This window comes from Felis catus, chromosome D4 (genome assembly GCF_018350175.1).
Source record: "Felis catus isolate Fca126 chromosome D4, F.catus_Fca126_mat1.0, whole genome shotgun sequence".
NCBI lineage: Eukaryota > Metazoa > Chordata > Mammalia > Carnivora > Felidae > Felis > Felis catus.
Window position 1 is genome coordinate 32239449 of NC_058380.1, and position 25549 is coordinate 32264997.

Sequence of the window (25549 nt, forward strand, 5' to 3'; positions counted from 1 at the left end):
CAGCCAGCCCCAGAGAGTCATCCAACATGATTTGCACAGCTGAGTTTGAGAGTCTTGTTTCACCCTCCTTTAAGGAGGGAAGACAGTTTGGGAAGGCTGTTCTAATTAGCCACTGAACAAGTGCTCCTGTCCAATGTACAGTCTTAGCCCAGGAGGTAGGCAGGCCAGTTTGAACAAGAGCTGTATAAAATAAACTATGGCCCTAGTGTTTTTTTTGGAGAAACACAAAGAAAGGAAAGCTGTTCTCTAACAAAGTTTAATTACCCCAGAGAATTACAGTTCCACAGACTCTAAAGGGCAAAGAGCTTAGGGAAACCACCAGATAAGCAAATTTCTGCTACTTTTTCATCTTACCCTCCAGGCTCATAAGAAATCTAAGCCAAAATGAGATTTCTAAAATTTATCCTAGGATTTCAACCTTCTGTAATAATTAGTATGTGCACTGTTTTTCACTTGCAAGGGGCTATACAAATCCTACAGGAAATCAAATGATGTAACCAGAATATCCATATGACTCATGGAACTTTGTCTGGAAAACATATCTGGCATGTCAATTTCTCTGATGGTAAACTCACTATGAGAGCTCCAAGGAAGCATAATGAAGAGATGAAATAAATTTTAGCTGATCTTTTTAAGAAGGTTTCTTCCACCCAAGTCAGCAATGTTCACTGAACTCCATCTCAGATCACGGGCTTCATTTTTAAGTCAAGAAGAAAGTCTATAGACTTAGTTTCCCACCCACATATCACATCCCCTACCGGCCTAACACAGTCACAGGCCTCACCTTAATGTAAGCCCATGAAATGGGCAGGATGGAACTGGAGCCCCATGGGGCTGCGCTGACGGTACCCACAGGCCGGTTATCCTCACATGGCTTTACTGAAATGATCGGATGATTGGGCAGAAAAGGAGCAAGATGCTTCTTCCTGTATTTTTTCAAGCACAAATTCAGAAGATATCAAAAAGATCCAGACCAACCAAACACACAAATAAGTGCTGGGCCCTCTTGGGAAGCTCTATTCCTAGTAGACAAACTCAGAGCAGAAGGGATCTGACGCCTGCTAAGAGACAGATGTTCAGGAAGTGTTCCATTCTTCTTCCTCCTCACCAGCCAGCAGTGTCCCAGCAGCTCACTGGAGAACTGTGGCAGAGGATTTGGCAGATTTCATGTAGGCAGCCATGAAATAGCTTGTGGATTCATGGACTCACCAGGATGTGGAGACCTCCCTGCCCCACATTCTTTCCCAAGGCATCTAAGGGATAGAGGGTGCTTCTGAGGAGCCACAGGGCCTACACATCAGAGGCCAGCCTATGAATGCTACTCAGCCGCCTCCCGCATATCTAAGGCACTGAAGTGCCCCCACTTACTATAAATAATAATAATAATAATAATAATAAAAAGCAAGAGGGCCAGACTCCCAGCAATCTGAAGACTGGGACCTTTGGTCCATGTTTAGAAAACTTAAGAAACTCAGGAAATGGCTGATCAGCATCATCTTCACAAGATGATTCAATTTCAGTGTAAAAAGTTATCAACAGCTGCAAGATACTCCTTTAGTGCTATTATGATCTCATCCAATTATTCTAGTAACAAGGTTTGTTTCCTGCTTATCTCAGATGTAATCAGAGTTCAGGCTGCAAAAGGTTCAACACCTTATATCCAATTCACTGCTTCCTTTCCCTTCCTTTTTCCCTCTCTCCTTCCCTCTCCTTTCTTTCTTTCTTTCTTTCTTTTTTTCTTTCCTGAGAACACTTAAGTTCTACTCTCTTACAAATTTCAATTATACAATATAGTGTTATCAACTAAATCGCCGGGTCAAACATCTACGGCTGAAAGTTTGTACCCTTTACCAACCTCTCCCTACCCATCCCCTGCTCCCCAGCCCCAGGCAAGCACTTTTCTACTATAAGTTCCTTTGGTTGCTGATAATTCACTTTCAATGTAACCAACAGCTGATTTCTTTTTTTAAAAGACAGAAGAAAAAAAAAAAAAAAAGAGGAAACATCTTGGAAGTCTAAGTTATCACCCTTCTCACTGCTTCTCTCCAGCCCCTAAAGGAGGACTAGATATGACGGTGTCCATGACACTTGAAGACCTCGATGAGAAGAACAGCAAACTTGGGGCCATTCTTTCATTCTCAGCCTCCAAAACCATCCTGAAATGAGCAGCCTGGAACTCACACGCCAATGGGCCCCATGCCAGGGCCACCTCCTCCGTGGGGAATGCAGAAGGTCTTGTGAAGATTTAGGTGTGAGACATCAGACCCAAAATCTCCAGGACGACAGATTCCCACCTACCACAAAGGGAAAAGAGCCAAAAGCAAAAGTCAAGAGCTTGCAAGGATATTCTGGAAAGGCAGCCATGCTATTTGCTGCAGCTTCTCCTCTCAGAGGAAAGGCAGGCAGCACTGTTCACAGAAATGTTCTTAATACCGGAAGAGTTCCACATTCAAAATCTGACATCCCATAAGCAGCCTGGCTTATGGTTTCTGTGGAAACAGCAATTGACCATTTAGCCTAATTTAGATTTCAAAATACGGATTTGAGGAGAGGAAACACCATGAGCAAAAGGGAAGTACCTCCTTGCTGCAGAAACAGATGACATTCAGACCAGCAATGCTACTTCCCCCGCATGGTTGGCTTTGAGCATCATGCATTTTGGGTACCCCAATGAAAGAGACTGGAAGGCTACCTGATAGGATGCTGAACCAAGGCGAAGAAAGGAAGGAAGTTTTCCTGAGACCACCCTAATACCAGTCACAACAGGCCTTCCTGCCACTTAGGCATTAGGGCTAATTTTGAACATAAATTAAGTGCCAAACATAAAGAGTGCATTCCTGAACTCTTAGCAATAGACAATCTGTCAACTACACTTACAAAGGGAATCAGAAAGAAGCAAAGAAAAGCAGAAAGAGTTTGAAATGGTAAAGCAAAACAAAACAACAAACAGCAAACAAACAAACAACAAACAACCCACAATCACAAAATAATGACAAAGAAGTTAAGAAAACTCTGAAACTGAAACTTCTGCTCCAATGAACCCCTACAGCATTTGCAGAGAGGTGCACATTACACCCTACCCTCAACAAACACAGTTAGGATTGGCCCTTCAGGGACAGAACAATTCAGCTATTTTACACTGATGAAATTGAAGCCAGATTAAGGACTTGTTCATTGCCATGGGAGATCAATATCCACCAGTGGCTAGAACATGGGTGTGAATTTCTGTAGGGAGTCAGGAGACCTTCATAGCTGTAGCACCCAAGAGAGATCAAACACTCTGACATTCAGTTTATTCCATGCTTCCTGTCAAACTTTTTATCTCCCCCAACCTCCCCTATTGCCCCCTTCAAATCTGATCTCAGTGAAATTGTGGTACTTTCCTTGAAGTTGGCAATACAGAAAGTCAACCTCATTTCTGAATTCAGTATCATGTTTTAAGACAATTGTCAAGAAATCAGAGGAAAATAATATTTTTCTGTCACTTTCTCAGGGAGTCCCTCTTCTGTTGCTCACCTGTGCATTCATATTTGCCCCATCTAGATAGACCTGTCCTCCATGTTGGTGGATCAGGTCACACACATCACCAATGTTCTCTTCAAACACCCCATTGGTGGATGGGTATGTAATCATGATTGCTGCCAGGTTCTCCTTGTGTTTATCCACCTATGGGATAGAAAAGGGCAGAGGGAGACAGAAGAGGAACTGTTTATTTGTTGCCCAAACCATTGCTTTTACCTTACAGGATTAGGAAAGGTGATTTTTTTTGTCTTTTCATTTCTAGAATTGTCTCAAACTATGACGACAATAAAATCCATTACTCCTTTCCTAAGTCATTCCAAAGAAACAACAAAATCCCCTCAAACTAAGTCTCCATGATCAAGACCAAAAAACTGTTTGGAAGTTGGGTATTTTGGGCTCAACTCTCCTAGGTTTTCCTTTGGTTTTAGTCATCTCAATAATTACTTCAGATCTTTTTCGTTATGGACATGTCTATTCTCACAGTTAATCTCTCTCTGCTCATCTTGCCATATCCACCCTTATTCCCTTTCCCTCTCATTCTGTTGAAATTAGAATTCCCACAAGGAGTGTTCTGCTCTGATTTAAAAAAAAAAAAAATCTCCCTCATGTTTCCTTTTCACAGAAAGCAAACATATAAAAGGCATATTCCTGGGGTTTTTTTTGGCCAGTGACTCAGGCAAGCTCGTATGGAAATTAAAAAAAAAAAAAAAATTTTAAAGGTCATATCCTATATTGGGGAAACTTAGTAATTACAAGCACTGCCCCAGAATATCTGTGGGTAAAAACTTTGTGGGGTGCTGAATAGGTGGGGATGGTTGGGAGAGACTAACAGTGCTATTTTCAGCTTCCTTTGAAGGCAGTTACATGAAGTTCTCTGTCTCCATGCCTAATAACCTTGACAAAATCACATTGCTATTCAACTGATTTCCTTCCCTCTTAAGATGCAGCCTCCAGTCCACCAGTGGAAAGCAGATACAGTTGCTAGGCAACCTCTTCCTGGAGGTTGGGAGGTTGGGAGTGAGGGGTTGGTGTTGCAGAAAGGAGTGGAATGCCGCCCCAAATTCAGCAGGTAATGGCTGGGACAGTCACACACATTTATAAAATCTACATGTATGTTTTAATTCCCAACACAAAGATTGAGAACAACTGTGACTGCCTGTTTGGTTATTAATAGGGGAAGAAGGGGGAAGGTGGGCAGAAGGAGACAGGCAGGCCCTACAAGGAGTAGCCTTACTATGACCATGAATAATTCATTCAGTTTCTTACATATGCACGAATTAAGAGAATAGGATTTCAGTTTAAAGGACCTTGTCCCTGACTGGTGAAGGAAGAGGTAAAGTAGACTATGTTCGGTTTTATTCTGGACCAAAAATGTGACTGTTGCTTTTTATTTTTCTTACAGAGACAGGTTTTCTGATTTTATGCCATTTTCCCCAGACCCATTCAGGAGAAACTGCAGTCTTTTAATTAGAATGCAAAGAAAGACAATGTTGCTATAAACTATCTAGTCCCTTCTTCCCACCACCTCTTCTCAACCCAGACCTCTTCCATCTGTTTAGCGGAAGAATAGTACCATGGCCTTGAGGTGAGCTGTGTCGATATTCCCATATTTATCCACCTCCACAGGCTGAATCTTCATGCCTGCCATGTGGGCACTAGCAGGATTGGTCCCATGTGCTGATTTTGGAATGAGGCAAACCTTAGGAATGGAATGAAAGGAAGGAAGCAGAAAAAATCATCACCAGGCTATTCATGAGAGAAAAGTCCTACAACATGCTTGGAGCACAGATTAAATAGGTGCCACATGCTTTATTTAAACTGACCATAACATCTGAAATCGGCTATAATTTCATTACTACTGTATTGTAAAACAATGTCCAAAAGGGCAGGTTCCGTTTGAATCCATAAATACCGCTCTTTAAATATTCCTGTAGGGACACCTGGGTGGCTGAGTCAGTTAAGCATCTTACTTTGGCTCAGGTCATGATCTCACAGTTTGTAGGCTCAAGCCCCACATCAGGCTCTGTGCTGATAGCTCAGAGCCTGAAGCCTGCTTCAGATTGTGTTCCCCTCTCTCTCTGCCTCTCCACCATTTGCACTCTGTCTCTCAAAAATGAATAAACGATGAATAAACAATTTTTAAAGATTCCTATAATATTAATCAGTATTGACCTCCCTTATCTCAGCACACCAAAACACAGGTCAGTGCTTATTCTGACCTTGTCTCAGTTATATGTAGAAAGTATCTTATAAGAACATGAGATTAGAAGTTATACTCTAGGACCCAACTGCCCACATCACAGCTTCAGTTCTCTGCTTCGCTTTGCTGAGATACAGGAGAGATGATAACAGTAGACATAATTCCAAGGTCTTCCTATGCTGACACACCAATTATGGCACCATTTACTGGATGCTTATTCTGTGCAATGAATTGCCATGAGAATCATACAGCAAGCATGAAAACCAATCAATACCTGTCCTGGGCACATTGACAATGCTGGTAAATGTATAAACAGGTGCCATAGAAACTCAGAATAAGGGGGGTATTGTTTCAAGTGGAAGAGGTCAAGGGAGGGTGATTCAAGAGCTAGAGCCTAAGCTAACATTTAAAGATAAGTTGAATTCTTACAGAAGGTGGAGGGTGGGTACAATTTTAGAATTCCCAGATTTAAATCATTTTCATTTCCTCCTACAAATCATGTGAACACAAGTGAACACACGTGCTCTGATAGATCTGATGATGCTGCACTGCAGGAAACTGCATCACAAGAGGTTTTACCAAAAGAAAGCAATAAGGAGAAACAATGATCACCCTGAAAATAATCCTCCTTTTTTTTTTTTTTTTTTAAAGTCCCAGAACTAATATTGCAACCCCTTGAAGAGAAATGGATGGGCATTACAGAAATGGCCTTATGGAGAGAAAACTTTGCTCTGCAGGTATTTCCTCAAAAACAGCAAAGGTGTCTACTTCAGAAAAGCACAGGAGTACACAAAGACATCTATTTGCCAGAGGCAAAGTGTTACTCTTCTGTTGACAGGTTTGTGCCTCTTTTGAACAGTTATTTGTCTCATGCTGGTTATACAGTGTTGTATTCAAATCCTTTTTCTTGTTTGAATGCTCCCCTATTTTATTGAGTTTAATTTCTCAGAACCAAAGCTGGAGACACTTGTCCTTTCCCATAAGTTATTTTTATTTTACCAAAGGATCTTTGGATAAAAGGATCCCTTCTGGGCAGAACATTGATCACAAAGGAAAAGGCAAACATTAAAAGTGAATACAGTCAACCATACTTAAGCGTAAAAGAAAGTTTTAAATTTTTTAAATGTTTATTTATTTTTGAGAGAGACAAAGTGCAAGCAGGGAAGAGCAGAAATAGGAGGAAACACAGAATCTGAAACAGGCTCCAGGCTCTGAGCTAGCTGTCAGCACAGAGCCCGATGTGGGGCTTGAATCCACAGACCACAAGATCATGACCTGAGCTGAAGTTGGACGCTTAACCGACTGAGCCACCAGGCACCACTCAAATAAAAAAAAAAAAAAAAAAAAAAAAAAAAAAAAAAAAAAATTAATGAATATAAAACATTGGCTAAAGGCCTAAATTAAGAATTCATACCAGGGAAGTTCTGCTGAAATAAATATATTCAAGGTAAAAATGTCAAACCATCCTATGGTATGCTGAGTACCCCTTCAAATGCCCATGTTCTAATTCTCAGAATCAATGGATGTATCCTTATGGCAAAAAGGACTTTGAAAATGCGATTAACTTCAGGCTCATGAGATGAGAAATTAAGGATTTTGAAATCTGTCTGGATTATCAGTGGACCCTAAACACATTCCCCAGTACTCTCAGCAGAGGGAGGCAGGTGGAGGTTTGACAACAAAGTAAGTAGAAAATATGATGAATGGGGGCGCCTGGGTGGCCAGTCAGTTAAGCATCAGACTTTAGCTCAGGTCATGATCTCGTGGTTCATGGATTTGAGGCCCACATCAGGCTTTCTGCTGGATCCTCTGTCTCCACCCTGCCTGCCCCTTCCCAACTTGCATGCACGTGCACACACACTCTCTTTCTCTCTCTCTCTCTCTCAAAAATAAACATTTAAAAAATACTTTTAAAAACGACAGGAAATTTGAAGGATGAACAAGAGGATGGAGTGATGGCAAGAAGGGGCTCCAAGCTAAGGAATGCAGGAGGCATCCAGAGAGGCAAAGAAACATTTTCTCTCATGGATCCTCCCAAAGGAGACTGCCTTACCAATACCTTGACTTTAGCCAAGGGAAACCAATTTCAGACTTCTGGACTCCATAACTAAGAAGATAAATTTTTGTTTTTTCAAGCCATTAAGTTTGTAAGAATTTGTTACAGCAGCCACAGAAAACTAATACATATCCTGATATAAGGAGCAGCAGAAAAAGTCTCAGCGGTTTTGTCAGTGACTCATTTATATGTTGCTATTATACAGTTCTGTTTTTCTATGTAAAATTAGGAAACTTTAGTATTTTTTTTCTGTAATTTTATTTAATGTTGGTTTTGCCTCACTTTAATATTGTGCGGTCACAAGGGAATTGATGTGATGCTTTAGTTTATATAAAACAAATCCTCTTTGGAGCATTTATGCCCATTTAGATGGATGCTGTTTTTCTAACTCCCCAATGTACCTGGTATAAACCCAACCCATAACTCATTCTCCAACACTTGCTGAATGAGTGAAGGATTAAGAAGGAGTACTCATTTGTGAGGGAAAATCAAATTCTTACCACTAAGAAAATCTAAAAACCAAATGCCACTACTTTGTCTCAGGCAGTTAGGAAGAGAAAAATACTCCCATATACATTTTGGGGGATGTTTTTTGGTATTTTCTGTGGGGTCAATGTTTTCTGTTGTATAAAAACCACATCTCTGCTCAGCAAATCTAAGTTAATATTGGACTAACAAATTGAGTTGTTAATTACAAAGGGTTTAAGACAATCCCTGGTGTTTGTTAAACAAATTTATAGTGCCCCAAATTAAACTGGTAAATCAAGAACTTGGTTGTTGCATTTTAGGAACCTCTGAAATTTAACCCAAGAGCAAATGTGAAAAATAATTGCCAAAAAACAGCTTGAAATAAGAGAACCATCAGGGACTTGGGTGGTTCTGTAGCATACAATTTCCCCACACTCCTTTTCAAAAAAGAAGGATGTATTTTACTGGATTCCATTAGGGTCTATTGTGCAGGAACAGCTGTCTGAGACTCTTCTGATATGGAAAAATCCTCCCTGATTATTTGAGTAATAAGTCATTTTCTTCTCTAACTGAAAATGTCAGCTTTAATTAAAATCTTTAATCTAGAAAGGATGCCAACATTTCTAAACTTAAGAGTTCTGTATTTCTACAAGCTCAGGGACTGGGTGGCCTTTCCTGTCTCTCCCACCCTCGGCCCTTCCCCAGCTTCAGTGGCTAGCTTCCTGCAGTCCTTCAGAATGAAAAAATGACACTGTGGTTATAGCAGTGTGGACAATGGTCAGACAAGAAACATCACACGCAGGGGGACAGAGAAGAGAGGACTGGAAAACACAAAGAGAATGAAAAGGAACCATAAAGGATCTGTCAGTCACAGAAGAACTCTGTCCAGGCCCAATCAAAAGTTCTTTCATCCTTTCTGCTTGACCTTTCTGGTTTGGTCCCCACTCCTGGACATTCACAGATACTTCCTGATGTCAGAGTGGAGACCTGGAAACAATAAGGGGTGGGGAACATCACAGATTTGATGGAACCTGGATTTTAGCATGACCACTACAATGCAGATCTCAAAAATCTCTTTATAAAGCAGGGGCAGGAGGAAGATGAGGAAAAGGAGGCAACATGGAGGTGGTCACACAGAGCGAATGGATCCCTTCCCAGGATCCCCAGACACCCAGTGGTTAGAAAGTGTAACAAGGAGTTCCAGTGGCTACCTTAATACATGGAAGCCACAGAGGAAGAACAGAAGGGGAAATTTTAATGTCAGTCACCTGCCATTCTTTCCCTGGACAACATGAGCTTCAATGTTTCCTTTCTGATGCTATGACAGTGCTGAGACTCTGAGGTCCAAAGAATGATTCTAGTTCTAAACTAACATTTCCTTAGAAACTTAAAGAATTCAAAACCACTAGGAAACCCAACTTGGAGTGTCAGGGACTGTGTCTATCTGATTTATCACTTAATCTAACTCAGGACTGGCACACACCGTGCCTTGTATGTAACCAGGATTGAATAATTATTCAGTTAATGATGTCCTCTTTTTCAAAGATTTTTGAAAATTAGTTCTACTCCCCAACTAGGACAAAGGCCTGAGAAAACATACCTGTGAAACCAGGATGGATAAACAGGAGGAGAAAGAAAATTCTTTTTTCCCTCCGTTTTTGAAAGTGAAGTATAACAGCTTTCAGATTCTCCACTGCAAAATACAGGCAACTAGCCATAAATAATCTTCTAGTTTTAATATACCCAGAAATGGACTGAGGTAGGGCCACTAGCTTCTGCACTCCCACTAACTTGGGCAACCAGAACTAGCCTGGCACCCTTTTCTAAGTCTCCTGGGATGGGCAGTCACTTTTATCCTGCTCCCGACCCCTACCCACTGCTCCCTCTAAGAACTCCACCTCCACAACTCAGTGGAAGTTCTCGCTCAGTGTTGGTCAACATCAAAATGAAGACCTCAGAAACAGGCTCATTCGCCACACTCTGAAGCCTATGTCAGATCAACTGCTAGAGGCACTGCTACTTGGAGATTAGTGGAGTCCAGTCAAGCCCATTAGCACCTCTGGGTCCCTAAACAGGCTCCACAAGCAGTTTGGACCCTGGAGACTAGACTCCCATACTGAAAGCAAAAACTGAAGCAGAACCATGAACTCTGCTCCACCATCTTCTTTTGCTGCTTAGAGATGACAATCCTCAATAGGGAATTTACTTATTCAATAAATATTTTATTAAAAAATTTTTTTTAAGTAATCTCTACAGCCAACGTGGGGCTCAAACTCATGATCCTGAGATAAAGAGTTGCGTGCTCTACTGACTGAGCCAACCAGGTGCCCCTCAATAAACATTTTTTGAGCATACATATGATCAGAACTGTGTCTAATCACAGTAGGGGTTACAGAAGAATTAAAGGCAAGTCCCTACCCTTTGTCCAGGTGTAGGGCCAGGACTACACAAGGGAGAAGAGACCTGGAAGGGTAACATTCCTGCCCCTTCCATCCTTTGCAACCTGTGGAAAGCAGTTCCATGGCCAACTGGCTGACTTTTACAGACTGGGCTTGAACAAAAACCTTTATTTTCAAATGTTTTCCCTCAAAATGGTCTGTGGAAGTGTCTCCGGGGCAAGGATCGTAATGGCCAGTTCAGGGAAATCTGTTTCTTGATTATATGTTCCCTAGCTGCTTCCAAGAAGGCTTAGAAGGAGTGAACCACAAAAGAAAAGGGACTCTGAGAGCTGGACCCACTGCCCCCTGATGGTGGGCAAGCACCACCTGCTCATACTTACTGTCCTGTGTCCCTCTCCTTTCCCCTCGAGGTAAGCTCGGATAGTGGCCAACCCAGCATATTCCCCCTGGGCTCCGCTGCAAAGACAAGAAGAGAAGGGTCAGGGCTTTGGGCCTCTTTGCTTTCATTGACTCATTCACTATTCACTGGGCAGGGACTGCATGTTCTCCATTTGACAAAAAGGCACTACCAGACACCATGGAAAGCTCACCTAGGATCTCTGCACAACCTAAAAGCTGTTGAATGACCACAGAATGGCACTCAGTCCGTGTACTAAAGCTCATCTACTCCTACTCAGAAATGGGCCTTTCAAACCTCGCTCAGTACCATGTATCTACGAATTCTATTACAGAAAATTTCAAAAATCACACAAAAATAGTAGAATATAAGGAGCTGCCATATACGTATTATCCAGGTTTAACAATTCTTGGGTATGGTCAATCTTTTTCCAACCATATCCCACACTAACCCCCTCACTCTGAACTAGATTATTTTTATTAGGTGGGCTCCACACCCAACAGGGGGCTTGAACTCACAGCCCAGAGATCAAGAGTTGCATGCTCTACCTACTGAGCCAACTAGACACCTCCTGAACTAGATTGTTTTGAAGCAAAACTCAAGTATCACATCATTTTATCAATTCAAATGTCAGTGTGTATCTTTCAAGGAGAACAATTTTTTTTTCTTAATTTTTTTTTTTAACGTTTATTTATTTTTGGGACAGAGAGAGACAGAGCATGAACGGGGGAGGGGCAGAGAGAGAGGGAGACACAGAATCGGAAACAGGCTCCAGGCTCTGAGCCATCAGCCCAGAGCCTGACGCGGGGCTGGAACTCACGGACCGCGAGATCGTGACCTGGCTGAAGTCGGACGCTTAACTGACTGCGCCACCCAGGCGCCCCAAGGAGAACAATTTTTAATAACATTAATTACAATTATTACACCTAAAACCAGAATTTGTCCATACCACATATATAATCAGTGATGATATTACCCCAAAGGAACTATGCCCTTTGAGTGTGGCAATAGTCCTTTATTCTTAGGTGAGCTTTGCCATGCCCCCATGCATGTGGCAGCTAGAAGCTGTCCATACCCAACTAGGCAGTCCTTGAAGGCAACAATTTAAGAGCACACTTAATAACAGTCCAGTGAGCAATACTGAGTCAATCATAAACTGTTACTTAATGTTCTCAGTAGTCTTTGCAGAAGGAAAGGGAAGTGAGTAATAGGTTTTTAAATCCCATTCAAAGTGGTTATTTCCTCTATTTTGCAAAATTACACCATCCCTTAATCCTGTAGAAGACCCAGTGGTTTGGGTGTTCATCCATTCTAATCATCCCATAATACTGAGATAACACTCTACAAGTACAAGTTGTAAGAATAAGGTAAATTTCTAAATGTAAAAAACTTCTAAAAGCTAGGGGTGATGGGTGGCTCATTGGGTTAAGCGTCCAACTTTGACTCAGGTCATGATCTTGCAGTTTGTGAGTTCGAGCCCCACGATGTGCTCTGTGCTGATAGGTCAGAGCCTGGAGCCTGCTTCATATTCTGTATCTCCCTCTCTCTCTGCCACTACCCCACTCATGCTCTGTCTCTCAAAAATGAACATTAAAAAAAATTTTTTTAAACCAAAAGATAAAATTTGGAGCACTATTTTTATTTTGTTTTTTTGTTGTTGTTGTTGTTTCCTTGTTTGTTTTATTTTGAGAGAACACCAGGACAAAACCAGTTGGATTTGAAATGTTTTCAAACTACTGTGGGGACACTGATGGTCTGGTGTTAGGAAACAGCAGAATTGAGGACTTAGGTCAGGAGAGATAACAGGGAAGTATCTGGGGCTTACAGCCTGGCTGGAGAAAGAGAAAGTGGTGACTTGCAAAGCAATAGGATAGGGTAGATTAGCTAAGTAATAGTAATAATAAGTATAAGTTGCTCCATTAATTAAACACTTCCTACTTAACAGGCACTCTGCACAGAGTACAGAGAAATGGTAGCCCTTGTTGTGGGGGTTGCCACTAAAGCATTTTACATCATCTTATTTAGTCCTTATTTAATCCTCCCAATACCCCCATATGATAGGTCCATCACCCCTGTTATGTACATGAAGAAACTGAGGTTAAAGTGTTACATGCCCACATGGCCAACAGTGACAGAATTAGACTTCGGTACAAGTTGGCCTCTCAAGGAGCCTCATGTTTCCCCTGAGAGCAGTACTGTTTCTCGGAGCACATTGTGCTTTCCAAAGGATTCAGAGCTGTGATTTTCTTTCACATAACCCTTGTCGAACTAGGGAGGGTTGGCTAACACATATAATAAGTTTCTTGTCACTTACACTGAGTGAGGTCTGCCTCTTCCCTCTTCCAGGGAGGTAGGCAGACATGAGTCTTCCATTTTCCTGTCTTTGGAAAAACAAGTTGTTGCTCACTTGTTGTTTTTATTTTGGAAACAGAAAAATGAATATGCTTCAGCAAACCACCAATACCAAGTTACCTAGCCTCTGTTTCCTTATCTCTAAAATAGGGATAATAATTGTACCCATATGCACTCAGTATTTTGTTACTGTTATAACACAATCCTATAAGTGCACTGTACATTGAAAATTATTTTAGAACTCCAATGTACTTTGTGTGCCTGTCTTATCTCAATTAGAGTGTAAGCCCTGAGGGTAGGATATAGTTCTCAGCATATATAGAACAGTACTCTGCATGGACTTTGTTCAAAACTTAGTTCCCATGGCCAAATCATGGAAAGAGCCTAAATGTCCATCAACTGACGAATGGATTAAGAAGATGTGGTTTAAATATACAATGGGATACTACTTGGCAATGAGAAAAAATGAAATCTGGCCATTTGTAGCAACATGGATGGAACTGGAGAGTGTTATGCTAGGTGAAATAAGTCAGGCAGAGAAAGACAGATACCATATGTTTTCCCTCATATGTGGATCCTGAGAAACTCAACAGAAGACCAGAGGAGGAGAAGGAGGGGAAAAAAGTTACGGAGAAGGAGGGAGGCAAACCATAAGAGACTCTTAAATACTGAGAACAAACTGAGGGTTGGTGTGGGGGTAGGGGGGAGGGGAAAGTGGGTGATAGGCATTGAGGAGGGCACCTGTTGTGATGAGCACTGGGTGTTGTATGGAAACCAATTTGACAATAAATTTCATATTAAAAAAATTAGAAAATAAAATAAAATAGCCAAAAAAGTTGGTAGAAAAAAACAAAACAAACAAAAACAAAAAAACCCCCAAAATTTAGTTCCCATCTCCAGCCGAAGCAGTCAACATTGATATCCTTTCTTCCATGGAAAGGGGACTCAACAAATGGATTCTATACTTACCTCTATTTTTTTCTCATGACTTCTACTCATCTTATCTTGTTGGAAACCAATCAAGGTATTCAGAACAGGAATGAAAGAGAATGGAACTGTGAGCCAGTAATCCAAGAGAGAGGCATTATCCTACGGATGATCATAAATGCTAGATGTGGCAACTTAAAACTAAATGCCACATAAGGAGCGCCTGAGTGGCTCACTCGGTTAAGTGTCGACTCTTGATTTTGGCTCAGGTCATGATCGCACCGTTCATGAGATAGAGCCCCTAGATGGGCTGGCATTGACAGCACGGAACTTGCTTGGGATTCTTTCTCCGTCTCTCTGCCCTTATCCCACTTATGCTCTCTGTCATTTTTAATATTTTTTTTATTTTTTTTTTATTTTTTTTTCAACATTTATTTATTTTTGGGACAGAGAGAGACAGAGCATGAACGGGGGAGGGGCAGAGAGAGAGGGAGACACAGAATCGGAAGCAGGCTCCAGGCTCTGAGCCATCAGCCCAGAGCCCGACGCGGGGCTCGAACTCACGGACCGCGAGATCGTGACCTGGCTGAAGTCGGACGCCCAACCGACTGCGCCACCCAGGCGCTCCTAATATTTTTTTTTAAAAAAACCTTAATAAATAAATAAATAAATAAATAAATGCCACAAAGGCTTATTATTGGGGTTCTATTAAAATAAGAGGAATTAGTGCCACATGTTGATGGAAAAGTATTATGAAAAATAACTGCTTATCTCCATAACCCAGATTGAGAGTCCATCAGAAAACCACTACATGTGGAGAAAAAACACAGCAAAAACAGTGGTTTTCTGACATCCATTTAAATTGAAGTGGTTGGTGGCTTGGATCTGCAGAGTTGGCCACAGAAAGGAGGACACTAGTGGGTGGGGAGCCTCAGACCCACAAAAGTGTCAAGTAAGCATAAGCTTAAATTGTCTTAGAAAAACAACATCCTCCAGTCATGGCATATATTCAGGCTGGTGAAAGAACTGCTACATATTGTACTGCTAAACACAAAATGAGCGAAGTCTAGCAGACAACATCCTCCAAAACACAGACTCATTGCACAAAAAATCTATAAGAAGTCATAGACTATAAGAAGCTAGAACAAGTACAATGTTCCACAAGGTGAAAATAAAATGCAGTTGATGGGATTCAACAGTTTTGTAATGATTAAACTAGACTATTAGTATCAGTGTAGAATTCTAAGTGCAATCCTAGTCAGTGTGAACTTAGCAAAAGGTTTGGGGGGGAGAGGAAGAGGGTAGAATTTGAAGATGGTATGACAGAAACAGGGTGACACTACAGCTCTTTTGCTAGAAAGAGACTAGAACTAGAATTCAAGGACACAAATGTCAATGATTTTTATCACTTTACCTTCATCTTTGCTAAGAACCCTGGCATTTAGAAATATTGCAACTTAGTTCTACCTGGAAAGGTTTAGTTTTTAGACCTGTGGAACAAATTTTTATTGGACCTTCACACAAGATGAATCCCAAGGGAGACTTAAAGACTTCTGCTAGATGTTAGAAATATGACTGCAGATGATGTAACAATCAATGATGAAGAAGGAATAAGGCCTACTCATACAGATGATTGTGGAGAACATTCACGGCGAGTAGTCACAGGTAGAAAGCTTAGCACTCCTTAACCATAAAACTAAAGATGGGTTAAGATAATGAATGGATTTTGGGGGCACCTGGGGGGGCTCAGTTGGTTACTAGTCCAACTTCAGCTCAGGTCATGATCTCACTGTGAGTTCAAGCCCTGCATCAGACTCTGACTGAGCCTGGAGCCTGCTATGGATTCTGGATCTCCCACTCTCTCCTACCCTTCCCTGCTCACGTTCTCTCTCTCTCAAAAATAAATGTAAAAAAATTTTTTTAAAGAAGGTTTTTATCTTAAAAATTGGGGGGGGGGGTGGGCAGGGGCGCCTGGGTGGCTCAGTCAGTTAAGCGTTTGACTTCAGTTCAGGTCATGATCTCACAATTTGTGAGTTCGGGCCTCACGTCAGGCTTTGTGCTGACAGCTCAGAGCCTGGACTGCTTCGGATTCTGTGTTTCCCCCTCTCCCAACCCCTCCCCCATTCATGCTGTCTCTCTCAAAAAATAAATTAAAAAAAAAAAAAGAAGAAGAAGTAGGAAGGGAGCAAACATTCCCAATCACTGTCCATTAACAAGTTATTGAACATGTGACCCAATCACAGCATAGAGGAAACTCCCACAGCCTGGGACTTCATAATCTGGAGGAAAGACCCAAGAAGTGGGACAGTCACAGATTTTCCAGTGATAGTGGTGACCCTTCACCTGGAGTAACCCTGATTTGTTCTCTGCTGCAAGCCTCCCTTGGGTATTGTCACCTAATTCATAGGTGGATTTGAAAGTTTTTTATTATAAAATAAAACATTCATGTGTTTAAAAAATTTGCATCTATAAAAAAAAAAGCAACCTTCTCCCATTCTTCCCCATCTAATTGTCCAAAAGGAAACACTATTAATGATATGGTTTTTTAAAATTTTATAATGTTTTTTTTTAATTAACGTTTATTATTTATTTGTTTTCAGAGAGAGAGAGAAAAGCACAAGCTGGGTAGAGTCAGAGAGGAGAGACAGAATCCCAACAGGCTCTGCACCATCAGTGCAAGAGCCCGATGCGGGGCTTGACCCCAGGAACCGTGAGATCATGACCTGAGATGAGATCAAGAGTCAGATGTTTAAACAATTGTGTCATCCAGGTGCCCCTGTGATATATGTTTTGATGTCAAACTCCCCTCAACCAAACACTTTAATAATACCACCAAGTGCTTGGGAAGTGACCAAGTGAAACATTAGCTAAGAAACTGACATGATGGGATGCCTGGTGGGAAGAATCTGACTTTGGCTCAGGTCATGATCTCATGGTTCATGGGCTGGAGCCCCACTTTGGGCTAGCTCAATTTCTTTCTCTCTCTCTCTCTCTCTCTCTGTCCCCTTGCTCACTTGCGATCTCAAAAGAAAAGAAAAGAGAAAAAAAAAATAAACTGACATGGTAAAACTGATCCCAGTAAGATGATCAAAACAGCCACTGCTTCAAAATGACCCACTTTTGTCCATGGCAACATCCTAAGACACCTCCAAGAAAATAAAGTAAAAAATGGCATTGATTCCTATCTTATGAATGGAATAAATAGGGTGACTGACAATTTTTCCAATAAACATACCTTGGAAGCAATAGGATATTAATCAGTCTAATTCTGTTGCTTACCTCAAGTACCCAAACACTGCCTGGATCTCCATTCCAATGACCTTATAATAAAAATCTCAATGTATCATTCTGGAATGTTCTTACCAATCTGTATCTGACTTAAAAATTTTTTAATGTTTATTATTTGAGGGAGAGAGAGAGAGAGACAGGGAGCAAGCAGGGGAGGGGCAGAGAGAGAGGGAGATGCAGAATCGGAAGCAGGCTTCAGGCTGTGGACTGCCAGCAAAGAGCCCTACGTGGGGCTCGAACCCACAAGACCATGAGATCATGACCTGAGATGAAGTCGGCCGCTTAACCAACTGAGCCACCCAGGCACCCCAGTCTATATCTGATTTGACTTAAGCTGAATTCTATACTTAACCTTCAGATTCTGTCAAGAAACATCTGAATAGATCCAGCTGTTCTAACCATTCTGATATCCGAAGAGTATGTTAAAGCAATGGTTCTCAAACTTAAATCTCCAAAGCATCAGCATCACCTGGGAACTTGATAGAAATTCAAGTTCTGAAGTACTGAGTCAGAAATTCTGAGGGTGTGACCAAGTGCAAAAACCACTGCTCCAAGCCTTACAAACTGCAAAAATCAAAATATGCTTTTGAGAGTTAAGGAAATTGGGGGAGGGGAGGTCCTTCTCCTCACTATTTTCTGTGTCCCAAAGATGGTTCTCTTCATCCTTCACCCTTCTTTCTCTTCCTCCTGGTGTTCTGAGTACTTCTTTAGGAAATCAGTCTCTGACCAGAGGTCTCTGATATCTGGCTTCCTGGAGTTCTCTGATAGGAGGGTTTTGAAGCTGCACCAGGCTCAGTAGGAAAGCATTATCAGAGATTAGCAATGGTATCAGTCATGTTAGAGCTAATTAATCAATTATGAGCTCAAGAATGGGGATGTGGGAGGTAACAACCATCAAGTGTTTTGATTCTCCTTACTGTAAACTGTCCTGATACACACATGGTGGTCATGACTTAGTCTTCAAAGGGCAGTTTCAAAGTTCAGTCCACTGGAAGATATTAATCATCTAACTAAACCTTCCTCTTTGGTGTTCTTTCAGGGCAACACACTTTCCACCTCAGTGATGCACATTAGAATCACCCAGGAAGAGTTTTAAAAACCTTGATTCCTGAACTCCACCCTAAGGGGAAATTCTGATGCAACTAGTTTGTGGAGTGAGAAGAGCATCAGTATTCTTCAGAGTCTCCCCAAGTAATTCTTTTTATTTTTTTTTATTTTTAAAAAAATTTTTTTTTCAACATTTATTTATTTTTGGGACAGAGAGAGACAGAGCATGAACGGGGGAGGGGCAGAGAGAGAGGGAGACACAGAATCGGAAACAGGCTCCAGGCTCTGAGCCATCAGCCCAGAGCCCGACGCGGGGCTCGAACTCACGGACTGCGAGATCGTGACCTGGCTGAAGTCGGACGCTTAACCGACTGCGCCACCCAGGCGCCCCTCCCCAAGTAATTCTAACATACAGCCAGGACTATGAATCTCTGTAACCCCAGTGGTTTTCCCAGGATGGTAGTTAAAACAGCACATTAGCATCATCCAGATACTTGTTAGAAATGCAAAATTCTCAGGCTCCAAACTAGACTTACTGAATCAAACTCTGGCTGTGAAGCTAGCAAGTTAATGAGCTCCCCCAGGTGATTCTCATGCACAATAAAGTTTGAGATTCATAGATTATGCCCTGTTTACACCTTTATTTAAGAACCTCCAGGGAAGGGGAGCCTGGGTGGCTCAGTTGGTTAAATATTTCTGACGCTTGGTTTCAGCTCAGGTCATAATCTCAAGGCTCTTGAATTCAAGCCCCGAGTCAGGCTCCATACTAACAGTGTGAAGCCTGCTTGGGATTCTCTCTCTCCCTCTCTCTGCCCTCTGCTACTTGTGCTTGCTCTCTCTCAAAATAAATGAATAAACTTAAAAAAAGAAGAACCTTCCTGGAGATTCTGGAAAAGCAACTGCCAGCCTCAATCTACATTCAAGATCATAGTTTGCTGCTTTTAAAGACAAAAGCAACTTATTCACTCTTATAAGCCAAAGGAGCTAATAGTAATTCCAGATTGTATTTCACATTAGATATCTGTGGAAGGTGTTAATTACTGTTGCTGTGTGCCTCAAACATTACATTACCCAGCAATTCCTGGAGTGTATTTGTGAGCTGCTGAATAATTTTAAGAGTGTCACAGTGTAATGGGGAACAAGTCAAAGCAAGCCACACTGGGCACAATGGAAAATGGAAAGGTAATTAAATATTTTATGGCGATTTTCTTTACCAAACTGGAAATGCTCTCCAGGTTTGTAGATTGAGCAAATAAATAGGAGAAAGGGGGACAAGTTTCTTGACATTTTTGTTTCAAGTTTTTTAAACACCTTTGGGATCTTAGGAATCCCAGAAAATAGACCTAATAAAGGTTTAGTCACATGAACAAAAGATTTTATGCCACAATTTATCATAATAAAATCCTTTATCAACTATAATCACTGGCCATTTCTCAATTAAACCTCACTCAGATCAATAACATAGCATTTGCTTTCTTGCTGTATAGGACAGATGCCTACATCATCACTAAGGAGGAAGCCATATAACAGAGGTTTGGAGGCCTCCACACATTGTGGGTGCTATCCTTACAACTTTGAGCTGCTGAATTTCCTTTCAGAGAAAAATCCTCTGACAAGAAAGCAAGTCTATATCCAGGCATAAACTATTAGAGAAGTAACAAAAGCCTCCTGTAAGCATAATGTAGATAGAAGTGTACTGGATCTGGACACTATTGAAGGGCCTAGCAGCAAAGATGAGGTATAGAAGTCAGGGCCATATATGCAGAAACACTCAGGTTTGTCCCTGAAAATATAGTTCTCTTATACAGGCCTATTAGAACCAGAGTTGTATTTCAAGTTCAATATTATTCTCTTCTGCAGAGCTTGGTTCCTTTCCCTTTGTTATGAGCCTTTCACACTTTGAGTACTGAGTTGCTCCTAAAACTGAGGTAGTATATGGTTTGCCTCCAACCCGAGGGCAAGCTTCGAAGCTGGCTTCATCATGCCATCAGCTGACGGAGAAATCCTCTGAGATCAGGTCACCCAGGCTAGAAATGAATCTGCAAGCGTCTTACATTGCATTTAATTATTTCATAATACACATGTCCCCCAAATAAAATTAACTTCTTTTCATTTTTTTGAATTAACTTCTTTTTAGATTATATATTAAACATATATCATGGTTTAAAAAGGTTTTTCGTAATCTAAAAAAGGATAAGGACAAAAAGTATTGAACTTGAGATACCTATTCTTTTTTTTACCTCTTTTGAACTATAACTCTGCATAGATATATAAAACAGTATGGCCATTCCTCAAAAAATTAAACTGAGTCACCATATATCCAATGTCACACTTGAGCATATACCCCAAGAATTAAAACCGGGGACTCAGGGATGTATGTACCAATTTTCATAGTAACAATATTCACAATAGCCAAAGGGTGGGAACAACACAAATGTCCATCAATAAATGAAAAGATAAACAAAATGTGATATATACATACAGTGGAATATTGATCAGCCTTAAAAAGGATATGTTGAGGGGTGCCTGAGTGGCTCAGTTGGTTGAGCATCCAGCTTGGGCTCAGGTCAAGATCTTGCAGTTAGTGAGGTCAAGGCCCGTGTTGGGCTCTATGCTGACAGCTCAGAGCCTGGAGCCTGCTTCAGATTCTGCGTCTCCCTCTCTCTCTGCCCCTCACCCATTCATGCTCTCTCTCTCTCTCTCTCTCAAAAATAAACATTTAAAAATATTTTTAAAAAAAGGATATGTTGACACATGCTACAAGATAAAGACATGGATATAAAGACATTATGCTAAGTAAAATAAGCCAGATATAGAAGGACAAACATGATGTGTTTCCTCCTACATGACATACTTAGAGTAGTAAAGTTAAAAGCAGCAGAAAATAATAGCACGAGCCAGTGGCTGGTGTAACAGAGAAATGGGGAGTTGTTGTTTAATGGGTAAAGAACTTTAAGAAGACAAAGTCCTGGAGTTGGATGGTGTTGATGGTTGCAAAACAATATAAATGTACTTCATGACATGGAATTGTACTCTTAAAAATGTAATTTTTAATTGGTAAATTTTCATGTTATGTTTATTTTACCACAAAAAAAAATTTTTAGAGTTGCAAAACATTACTAATGCTACTTCCTAATTCTTGCCATATTTAACTTTTAAGTATACGATAGCGGCGCCTGGGTGGTTCAGTTGGATAAAAGTGTCCAAATGTGGCTCAGGTCATGATCTCATGGTTTGTGAGTTCAAGCCATGCATTAGGATCCCTGCTGTCAGCACAGAGCCTGCTTTGAATCCTCTGCCCCCTCTCTCTCTGCCCCTCCCCTGCTTGCGCTCTCACAAAATAAATAAACTTGAAATAAATAAATAAATATTATACAGTAACAAAAAAGGAAAGGAACCATTTACTCTTTATTTATTTATTTATTTTTTATTTTTATTTTTGTCTTTATTTATTTTTGAGAGAGACAGAGACAGAGTGTGAGCAGGGAAGGGGCAGAGAGAGGGGGAGACACAGAAAGTAGGCTCCAGGCTCTGAGCTGTCAGCACAGAGCCCAATGGGGGAATCAAACTTCCCAACTGTGAGATCATGACCTGAGCGGAAGCCAGACGCTTAACCTTGACCAACTGAACCACACAGGTGCCAGGGAAAGGAAACATTTAGATATATTTTGGTGACCAGACTCTAGTCTACAGACATACTGACCAACTCCAATTAGGTATAAGTGAAAATACCAAGAAATGGTCTTGAGAAGAAAAACAAGATAAAACGGGTCAGCCAGATAACCCCAGATGAGGCTGGATACTCCCCTTGCATACTTTTGGCTTCTGTAATCTTGTTTGCCTCCTGCCTCCACCAACTACCTGCGTAGCACCACTGATAAAGGACCCCTCCCTTTTTCTTTTGTCTCTCAACCCCCTACCATCCCCAGCCATAAAAGGAGACTGATGCCAAAGTTGGGGCCCAGCCTTTGGAGGTGACTCTGCTAGGCCAGCACTGGTGTGCAAGAAACAGTTTTTTGTGATTCCCTGAGTGCATGTGGCTTGTCTCTTCCTAGGCGCCGAGGAGTTGCTGTAACAGTCTCTTGATAATTGCTACCGCACCCTTTATTTTATGAGCATAATTTCAGTGGCTGACACGATACATCAAATTCTTCCTCTGTACAGAATACTCAAGAAAACTTCTTACAATAAATATAAAGCCTACATCAGCACCTCGGATTGGTCACTAGCCAGCAATAAATCATGATAAATAACAGTTAACCCTGTGGTAGACTAATTATAATACTTCAAACATAGGTTATAAGACCTGAAAATATAATTCACTTGTGGAGAGAAGCTTAGCACAAGTAAACCAAGATAGTGTCACAGCAAGATAAAAATAAAATCTCTTGCATATAGAATATATGGTGCATCCCTTCCTCTTTTCCTCAAATTAAGACATCAAATCACTTTCATCTCTGGAAGCATGGCCCTTGATAGAAGGGCCAACAAAAGAGCAGGGCATTTCCTTACCTGTCAGAGCAGCCTCTGCTAAGAACCAGAAATATCCCTCATCTTAAGCCTCAACTTTGGGTACAGCTACTGTCACTTTCAAATCGCTCCTAGAAATAAGTGTTACACCTGGGAATCTCTGTAGTGTAAGAAGGCATCACTGACACGAAAGGCATCTTGATAATGATCTCTTTATTTTCTGCACAACTTAAATGGGGTAATGAAACTCACTGCCAATCATATGAGGAGAGCAGGACAGAGAAACTTCTAAGAGAGTAGTTCTTAACCTTGCCTTGTCTTTCTCTCTTTCTCAAAATAAATAACTTAAAAAAAAAAAAAAACTACTCATGCCTGTGTCCCTTCCCTTACCCCTCTTTTGCTATTAAGATTATGATTCAATTTGGGATTGTGATCTGATCATCAGGATCTTTTTATAAACGCACCACATGAGTAATTTCTATGCGGGGTTGGGAACCATTCTATTAAGGGAAGGCAAACTTCCTCATTTGTAGGTCGGACTTCTGGGAATCCTGTTTTGGCCCTCAATTAGCTGCAAAAGCTAATGATTTAAGAGTTAAAATAATCCTGAAAAATTACTAATCCACAGAAGATGTAATCATATTCCATCACTAGAGGGCAAAATTTCTTCACTTTCAATATTTATTTAACGTATTATTTCTTCAGGCTTATCATTCAGTTTCCTTTCCTCCTTTGAAAAAGAAGAGGGGCCGGATGATGATGTTTTAAAGAAGGCCTGAAGCCTGACTTTCATGAATATCATTCCTTCCTATTTATAAAATCAGGGTTCCAGAGGCTATTATTAAAAGATCTCTGTGTCCTTTCATTTGCATATGCCCCCTTCCTAAAAGGTTTGTATTTTATAGGATGTACTGTTTTTACAGAGTGCATGGCTTTGCTGTATACCCTATCTTACCAAACAGGAGGTGGGGCTTGGCTGTATCTAAGATCTGATTATTTTCTGTTGCATAGAGTCAGAAAATAAATGTCTCAGTTTTAAAATCATTTGATTTTTGTATCTTGAAATACAAAGTCTGCATTTCTAACAAGCTCCTAGGTGTTGCCAGTGTTGAGGCTGCTGGTGGAAAATTAACACTTGAGTAGTGGAAGGTGGAAAAGCCAGCGGCAGAAACACAACTCTTCTGAAGATACTTAAAATGTGGACTCCTGCTGGTAGTGTTTGTCTGCCTATCCATCTACGATGTATCTATTCCCATGAAGACAGCTCACAAACCTAGTGGATTCCAGATTGGAAATCAGAAGGGATCAGAATCACTTGTTTGCTTCTTAAAAATAAAGATTCTTAGTCCCAACTGCTGGAGATTGTGATTAGTAGGTCAGGAGAGGGACACAGACATTTGTATCTTTAACAAGTACCCAGGAGATTTTGCTAGAGCCCTTTGCTTTTAAAAATCACTGTTATTCTTTATCCACAGGATACAAGTATGCTGTTTCAAAGGGACACATGCACCCCCATGTTTATAGCAGCATTATCAACAATAGCCAATGTATGGAAAGAGCCCAATGTCCATCGATGGATGAATGGATAAAGAAAATATGGTGTATATATACATACACACACAATGGAGGATTACTAGGCAATCAAAAAAGAACAAAATCTTTCCATTTACAACTACATGGATGGAACTGGAGGGTATTAAGCTAAGTGAAACTAGAGAAAGACAAAAATCATATGACTTCACTCATATGAGGACTTTAAGAGACAAAACAGATGAACATAAGGGAAGGGAAACAAAAATAATATAAAAACAGGGAGGGGGACAAAACAGAAGAGACTCATAAATATGGAGAACAAACTGAGGGTTACGGGAGGGGTTGTGAGAGGGGGGGTGGGCTAAATGGGTAAGGGGCACTAAGGAATCTACTCCTGAAATCATTGTTGCACTATATGCTAACTAGTTTGGATGTAAGTTTAAAAAAATAATAAAAAATAAAATTAGAGTGCTAAAAATAAATAAATAAATAAATAAATAAATAAATAAATAAATGTCACTCTTCAAAAACATATCCTTTACATATAAGGAGACAGAGGCCAGAGGCGGGCAGGAAACTTTCTTTTTTTTTTTTTTTTTTTTTTTTTTAATGTTTTATTTATTTTTGAGACAGAGAGAGACAGAGCATGAACAGCGGAGGGGCAGAGAAAGAGAAGGAGACACAGAATCCGAAACAGGCTCCAGGCTCTGAGCTGTCAGCACAGAGCCTGATGCGGGGCTTGAACTCACAGACCACAAGATCATGACCTGAGCCGAAGTCAGACGCTCAACCGACTGAGCCACCCAGGCTCCCCTGGCAGGGAACTTTCAAAGTTAGTGACAGAAGGAACCAGGATCTAGGGTCTCCTGACCCTACTGGATTGAGACATG

The 25549-nt window shown here is 40.9% G+C and overlaps 1 protein-coding gene across 2 annotated transcripts in view; it reads right to left on the minus strand.

Moving 5' to 3' along the window:
• The window catches only part of GLDC (glycine decarboxylase), a 105536-nt gene that overhangs the window by 22883 nt on the left and 57104 nt on the right, over positions 1-25549 (minus strand). For both annotated transcript variants that reach the window (XM_011288328.4, XM_045042922.1), the window contains exons 16-20: positions 11026-11101; positions 5096-5221; positions 3517-3666; positions 2182-2294; positions 785-926 (exon numbers count right to left, since the gene is read on the minus strand). In XM_011288328.4, the coding sequence (XP_011286630.2) occupies positions 785-926; positions 2182-2294; positions 3517-3666; positions 5096-5221; positions 11026-11101 (607 nt within the window). The remainder of the gene's footprint in view (positions 1-784; positions 927-2181; positions 2295-3516; positions 3667-5095; positions 5222-11025; positions 11102-25549) is intronic.